This window comes from Orycteropus afer, unplaced genomic scaffold (assembly GCF_000298275.1).
Source record: "Orycteropus afer afer isolate SDZICR_OR568_19922 unplaced genomic scaffold, OryAfe1.0 scaffold00762, whole genome shotgun sequence".
In the NCBI taxonomy this organism is placed as follows: Eukaryota; Metazoa; Chordata; class Mammalia; order Tubulidentata; family Orycteropodidae; genus Orycteropus; species Orycteropus afer.
In genome coordinates, this window is record NW_006922349.1 from 376,808 (window position 1) to 385,284 (window position 8,477).

General features: G+C 35.5%; 1 protein-coding gene across 1 annotated transcript; it reads left to right on the plus strand.

Annotated features, from left to right (window-relative positions):
- The first annotated feature begins 7,276 nt into the window (after nt 1-7,276).
- On the plus strand, nt 7,277-8,247 carry LOC103211590 (olfactory receptor 2T3-like). The gene is given in 2 exon segments (XM_007957570.2): nt 7,277-7,349; nt 7,352-8,247. Coding segments are annotated over 2 exon segments (969 nt in total).
- The last annotated feature ends 230 nt before the right edge of the window (nt 8,248-8,477 follow it).

The window sequence follows — 8,477 nt, forward strand, 5'->3', positions numbered from 1 at the left end:
CACACACACACACACACACAAGAAAACTAAACCAGAAAACACATCCAAGAAGAGTCTAGTTTGCACACAATATCAGGTATTCAATTTTTTTTTTTTAAATCAGTGTAATGTACCTAAAGCAGTAATCACAGAACCTTGCCTTAAGAAAGTTCAAAATTGTAACTAATTTGGGAAAAAGCTATATGGACATAGATCTGTAGTTGATTGAAGCCAAATATTTTAACTTAAATACATTTAATCTACTTTAAATATACCTCTAAACTTGATCAAAAATTAGATGCAGTTAAAAAAAAAATAATAGAATTTGCAGTAAATAAGAGAAGTTAAACGTGTACCTAAACTTAACCCCTGTCCATTTGCAGATATATCTGTGCTCACAACCATGTATATATATGAAACATTGAAATGTAATTGTCTCTTCCAAACTTGTCTAAACATCTTGACAAAGTAATTTTGTGTGAAGTAAATTATACCACATTGATCTCTATTCTCTGTGATTTATTAGTACAAATCTAGGACTTTGCCCCTGAAGGATGCCTGAGCAAAGTCAGATTCCAAGAGTTCTTCACAATTATCTTTATCTTTTAAAATCCGTGCAGTCTGACAGAAAGAGAGAGAAAAGGAAAGCTCTACCCTGAACTTGGGCCTGATGCGTAATTTATTTTTTAAAATTCCACTCTATAGCAAAATATTAAGTAGAAATAATGAGAAAGAGCATCTTAAGAAAAGAAAAAACATTCATTTTTAAAATATTATTCTTCAGCAAGGTATTTTCTGTATTAAAAAAAGAGAAAGTATTCTTCTTGCTTATAGTTTACAAGCTGTTGTATATTATTCATACAGTAATGGGAAGAAGTAAAATTCCATACAATGAAGAAACTTTCAAAAATGTTTATAATATAACATAATATGCAAAATGCCACAAGCCTGAGACAGGGTAAGGTGAGTCTTTTTCTTTAATGTGGAGTTTAGAGTAGAAGCTAAGTAAATAAATTGAAAATAATTTATCAGTGGAGTATTGTAATAGGGAGTCCCATAGTAAAGGAACTGGTATGAACAACAGCATGTTAATGTAAACTGGAAATTTGAAATTTGGATTAAAGTAAGCTAAATATTTGAAACTAGTCATGATTACAATCTTGATTCAAAAAGCCAAAACTCACCCAGAAGCTCAGGAAATATTCAGTGTAAAGACAGTGAAAGGAAAAATGCTTCAGATTTCAGACTTAGTGAACACCTAAAATTTATTTTCCATTGATATTATTATAAGGAGCTCTGGTAGCATAGTGCCTAAGGCACTTGACTGCTCACCAGAAGGCTGGCAGTTCAAACCCACCAGCCACTCCTTGGAAGGAAGGTTGGGCAATCCTACCTCCGTAGTGATACTGCCTCGGAAACCCAAGGAGGGGTCGCTATGAGTCAGGGCCAACTTGACGGCAAACAACAACAAATTATTTATTATATTTCACTCATAAACATAAACATATGTGTTAATCTAGTGCTTGTGATGTGCCAAATTCTACTCCAAAAACTTCTTATATTAATATATTTTTTCAGTTATTCAAAATACATTATAGGTGCATTAAAACCACCTCTGCGTACCCTTCAGTGTCTCAGAAAAGAGAACTTCTTTACTTGGTATGTACTCTGCCTATGTCCTAACTAATTTTGTTGCAGATATATGTGCCCCACTGTAATACTTAGCAGTGTGGGCTTTGACAAATTTTAACACACAGATAATACTGCTATTTTTTTTTTCCCCCACCAATGTAACTGTCGTTTTTTCCAGTAAACTGATATATGAATCCATTTCCTTTATATGAATACATATACTTCTCTTATATTTTCCATGACTTATGATAATGTTGTTTTTTACATCAATTGTTTTTTGTTTTTTTAAATGTGATGCAACATATATTCTTATATAATATCCCTGGGCTCCTTGAATGGAAGTGCTTAGTAAAAGTTTAATTTTATGAGACTTTACTAAATACTTCCGTAAGGGGCTTTCATTAACTTGTTGTTTCATGTTCATTTTCCCTTCTTCTTTTATTTATTCATCCAACAGATATTAATGTGTTTGTACTATGTGTCTGATGTAGAGCTAAGGCTAGAGAATAATAGAGAACAAAATAGACATGTTTTGCCTTTCTAGTACAGGAAAACAAACCAATACAGAGTAAATGAGAAAAATTATATGTGTGTGTGTGTGTGTGTGTATACACATACGCATACACATATAAAATATATACATAGAGATCTGGTAGCAAAGTGCCTAAGGCACTTGACTGCTAACCAGAAGGCTGGTGGTTCAAACCGACCAGCTACTCCTCGGAAGGAAGGTTGGGCAATCTACTTCCATAGTGATACTGCCTCAGCACCTCAAGGAGGGGTCGCTATGAGTCAGGTCCCATTTGATGGCACATAACAACAACAACAACAACATATACATATAAACATGCATGTATACATATAATTATATATATATATATATATATATATATATATACACACACACACACATTTATACATATAAATATGTATATTATATATATGCATGTATTATATTTTATTGAGAAGCTCTGGTGGTGAGATGCGTAAAGTTATTTGACTGCTAACCAGAAGGTTGGCAGTTCAAACCCACCAACCACTCCACAGACAGAAAATGGGGCGTTCTACTTTCGTAAATATTTTGCCACCTTGGAAAACCAATGGGGATTGCTATGAATTGGAATTAAGTCAATGGCAGTGAGTTTGGTTTTGGTTTTACATATTACGTTAGATAACACATGCTATGAAAATAAAGCTAAAGAAGCAGGTAAATAATATAGGTATACAAGTCTACCATATTGCATGCAATGGTGGAGAAATCAGAAAGTATTGGAATATGCTGCAATAAAATACAACCTTAACATGTCAGTGGCCACACAAAAACAAATAAATATTATTTTTTCTTGACCACCTTGTACATCTGGGAGGGAATCCTAGAAATCCACTCATTTAAATCCCTTTGGGATCAAGGATGATGGAGCACTTGGTTGCCTATTTTGTCAGTTTCTTTTCCTGAATATGTTTATGTTTATTTTCATAGACAAACTTAATAATTTTTTTATTTATTTATAATATGTATACTGATTTTTTTCAGTTTTGGGTCCATGATGATGAACTTAGATAAAAAAGTGGGAAATAATTTTTCAGTAACTGTGTTTTCCATGTGAATGAACTATAGGATTTTAATTTCTTCCAACTAGTGTGTAAAGGAATTTGAACTGCAGATATAATCCTACCCTCAGTATTTAATAAAGTTGACAATCTTATCATTTACCTTAAGCTATCATTGGCTAGCTAAACATGGCACAGACAGAGTTCAAATATAGAATGGATGAGGGCAAAAAGAAGTTTCTAAACTGACTGTAGGAGCTCTGGTGGCTAGTGTTTAAGGCATTTGACTGCTAACCAGAAAGCTGGTGGTTCAGACCCACCAGCCACTCCTGGGAAAGAAGACTGGGCAACCTACTTCTGTAGAGATATCGCCTGGGAAACCCAAGGAGGGATTGCTATGAGTTGGATCAACTTGATGGCAGTGAGGGTTGTTTTTTTTTTTGTATTAAATGACTTTGGGTATAAGTTCTGATTATACTTTTCATGTTCTGCATGATCTTTCTTTCTGACATTCAGATGCATTTTTACAATGAGTTAGAATTTTCTTAATATGAATACAATATGACAATATGCTTTACACTTGGAAAAAGTAAAATGCTTAAAAATATATAAATTCCTTATAACAAAGATGAGTTTCACATTTTGATAATGGCAGCACCCAAATAACAACTATGTTCAATTCCCACCTACATGTACCTTAAGTGAAGTTATGATCAAACTGACAAAGAAAAAAAAAAAAAAGGAAAAAATAACAACAGTGAAAATGTGAACTATGAGAGAATATTAAAGAAAGTAAGGGCTCCAGAGAAGATTGTAGGGAATATTAGGAATATTGATAACACCAAACCAAAAACCAAACTCACTGCCATCGAGTCAATTCTGCTTCATAGTGAGCCCCTTTGGGTTTCCAAGGCAGTGAATCATTATGGAAATAGATTGTCTAGTCTTCCTTCCATGGAGTGTCTGGTGGGTTTGAACTGCCAACCTTCTGGTTAGCAGTCAAATGCATTATGCACTGTGCCAAAGGAACTTGTAAATGGTTCCTTAGATCTTCAATCATTTTATTTATATTCTTGTTTAACAGTACCAAAGGATGTAACAACAGGGACTGATCTCAATTCCTTAATATGAAGAAATTAATCATCTAACATTTATGTTTTGTCTCATGAATCTAAGCTTTGCCATCTTTGTTTAAGAAGTGTGAAAGTACCTGGTGGCCTCAATGACAGTTTTGATAAAGCTTGTTCTAGATAGAACACCAGGAGTGTAGCTGCAAACCATTTGCTATAGAGATTAGGAGTATAATTTATGGCTCTCATCAACCATCTCCTAGGAAGGGCTCACAAGTTACTCTGAAGCAGACAAAGAAAGGACAAATTAAAGGAAAGCTTTTCAACTCCTGAACTTCTACAGACAGAAAACAGGATTATAGAGTTACCTTAGTTTGAACATGATTTATCCTCTGAAAAAATCGAAGGACAATGCTAAGAATTATTCAAAGGCCAGCAGGATCAACGTTGGTTCAAGGTGTGGGGTGTTGCCTCCTCAGTTATGGGGGAAAGACCAAGATCCAGGGAAGAGGTTGCAAGGTTTTTCTCAATGCCAAGGGATAGGATCCATACCAACATGGATGCAGAGTATGCAGTCCATTCACAGATGGTCAAAAAGGGTAGGTCTACCCCCAAAGTAGATCCAGAAGTCAAGGGATTATTTTCAATTATTGAAATCTAATGGAATTTTCTCTGATTTGTTTGGAAACCATAACATTTTTATTATTGTTCTTTTACTTTCTATTTTGTGAACTAACAATTGTCTATTCTATGCCAATTACACACTATATTTTGAAAGGACACTTATTTATTGAAAGTTTCATAATTACATAAAACCAAACAAACAATAAAAATCACTGCCACTTGATGCCAGCTCATAGCGACCACTGTTGGGTTTCTGAGGCAGTAAATCTTTACAGAAGTAGACTGCCCAATCTTCTTACATGGAGGGCTGGTGCGTTTCAACCACCAACCTTCTGGTTAGCAGTCAAATTCGTTAGGCACTATGGATGTAGACAATTTTTTCCCTAGGGTGGAATATACACAGAGGCATATTCATACTTGATTTATGTAATTTAGAAGATAACATTGTGGACTTAGAGTTGACACTATAATGTGTTAAAACTTTTTGAGATGCTGGGATGAGATGAATGTAATTTACAAATAGGAAAGACATGAATTTTGAGATCAGAAGGTAGACTGTTACTGATTAAATGTTTCCTTCCAAAATATAGTTTGTCGTTGAAACCCTGGTATTTGGGAAAATGAAGTTTCTGATACATTACCCTTTAAGATTTTATCACTGAAATTAACATCTTTGTTATGATAAATTTATATATTTTTAAGCATTTTACTTTTTTCAAGTGTAAAGCATATTGTCATATTGTATTCATATTAAGAAAATTCTAACTCATTGTAAAAATGCATCTGAATGTCAGAAAGAAAGATCATTCAGAACATGAAAAGTATAATCAGAACTTGAACCCAAGTTCATAACTTCATTCCTATTTAATTGGAGTGATATCCTAATAAAAAAGAAGAGATGCCTAGAGGGAGACAGAGGAAAGCAGTCATAGAAGATGTATCTACAAGTCAGGGAATGCCTGGACCTACCAGAACCTAGAAGAGAGAAGAAAATACCCTCTCCTATAGTAGGAGCTCTGGTAGCATAGTGCCTAAGGCACTTGACTGCTAACCAGAAGGCTGTTGGTTCAAACCCACCAGCCACTCCTCAGAAGGAAGGTTGGGCAATCCTACTTCCGTAGTGATACTGCCTCGGAAACCCAAGGAGGGCTCACTATGAGTCGGGGCCGACTTGACGACAAATAACAACAACAACAACATAGACTTCAGTGAGAGGGTATTGTGTTGATTTAGCCTCATGCATTCTTAGTCAATATAGTCCTCTTCTTATTGGTTACAGAATATGTGTTGTTTTGTTTCAATAGTCCTAATAAACTAATAAAATAGGAAGAAAAATGCTTAGCTCATTTTTAAAGTAATACTTGCAATTTAGGATATTTGCTCTTTCATTTCTGTAATATTGTGAAAAACTGTATTTTAAAGTGTCAATGTCATCTCCATCTCTTATAAAATAATTTTCCTGTGTGATTATAAATTAAATGTATGAGACTTTCATTTTTGGACTTTGAAGACCACCCAGAACACTGAGGCTTTCTTATTCTTCTGTTTGGAGCCCTGAACTGCCCTCTCCAGGGGATTGGGCTTTCTCTCTGTTCCTGATGCCCTGTTGTTGCTGCTCATTAAACTCAATCATGTGAAGAACTATTGAATAATATTAAATGGGTAAGTGAGACTAATGGAGTTAATGAAGAGACATCATTGACCAAAAATTTTTAAGGATATTCCATCAGACTTCCAAGTTTCCAGAGAACTTCAGTTAAGATGAAGTTAACCAGTTAACCAGTTTACCAGAAGGCTAACCAGAAGGCTGGCAGTGCAAATCCACCAGCTACTCCTCAGAAGGAAGGTTGGGCAATCTACTACCATACTGATACTGCCTCAGAAACCCAAGGAGGGGTTGCAATGAGTTGGGTCTGATTCGATGGCACATAACAACAACAACAATGTTAGCAGAAATATTAGTACTAGTATGCTGATGTTTCAGTTTCTATTTCCATTCTTAGTTCTTGTGATGATCTACTGTGCCCAATTCACTAAAAACTTTAGTGAGTTGATTAATTTAACATTCACAGTGTGTTATGGACTCAAGGAGAAATGCTTTTCTTTTTTTAAACCATCTTTTGAGGTTAGGTTTATTAATATTCAATTACAGAGGAAGAATAAACATCACTTAAAAAGTTTAAACTCATCATGTCTTTACACGTCTTCCAAGTTTGTTTCATACTTGAACTTAGACTTCTGTCTCTGAATGTTCTAAGACTTAATGTTAAAATTCTACAAACATTCAATTTTACTTTTGGAAAAAATAGCTCATAAACAAACTCTTACTTTAAAAATGTTAGAAAAATGATGTATGTATGAAAGATTTAAAAATCAGTAATGCTTATTTTCTCTCCCAGCTGAAAGCTGTAAATTGAAACATGTATTCAAAGACTCAAGCTTCAGAAAATCACACTTCAAGCAACTATTTCATCCTTGTGGGGCTCTTTGATCAAACAAATATGCAGTCTTTGTCTACACCTTAAGCTTTGTCTTCTTGATGGCTGTAGCTGGGAATGCTCTTCTCATCCTCCTGATCCACAGGGATCCCTGCCTCCACACTCCCATGTATTTCTTCATCAGTCAGCTCTCCTTTATAGACTTCTTGCACATATGTGTGACAGTGCCCAAGATGCTCTTGGACCACATTACTGGAGATAATACAATTTCCTTCTTAGGTTGTGGTGTCCAGATGTTTTTCTATCTGACCCTCGTTGAAGCTGAGGTTTTCTTTTTGACTGTCATGCCCTATGATCGATATACTGCCATTTGTAGACCACTCTATTACCCACTTCTCATGAACCAGAAAGTCTGCCATCTCTTCATGTTTGGATACTGGTTCTTGGGAATGTTTAATGGTGTTTTGCTCACCTCAATGACTATGAGTTTACCTTTTTGCCAGTTCAGGAGAGTCATGAACTTTTTCTGTGAGGCTCCTGCCCTGCTGAAGCTCTCCTGCTCTGACATCTCCTTCTACGAGAGGTTCATGTATCTGTGCTGTGTCTTCATGATCCTCATACCCATTGTGATTATATCTGTTTCATATACTGTTATCCTGCATCTCATCCACAGCATAAATTCAACTGAAGGCAGTAGAAAGGCCCTGGCTACATGTTGCTCCCACATGGTAGTAGTGCTGCTCTTTTTTGGTGCCGGCATATACACCTACATGTTCCCCAGATCCTACCACACAAGTGAACAGGACATGATGGTTTCTGCTTTTTACACCATCTTAATGCCTGTGCTGAATCCCCTCATTTACAGCCTCCAGAACAAAGATGTCACAGGAGCTCTGAGGAACATGATGCCATCAGTGATGACACTAAGAAAAGTTGTAAATGGGAAAACCTAGTAATGACCATGCCTCGCTTCTCCTTTCTTCTTATCTTCCATTCATATCTTTCTTTTCATTCTTCCCCTGGTTCCTGGACCCCAAAATAAAGTCTTAGAAAATATTTCCTCCTCTCATTCCTGAGGCACTTCTCTTTTACACTGCTTGTCTATTTTGAGTAATCAATTTATATCTGGTTCTTTACAGTCCATTATTTACAATGTAATAGCTGGTATATGGAAAACTTTAAA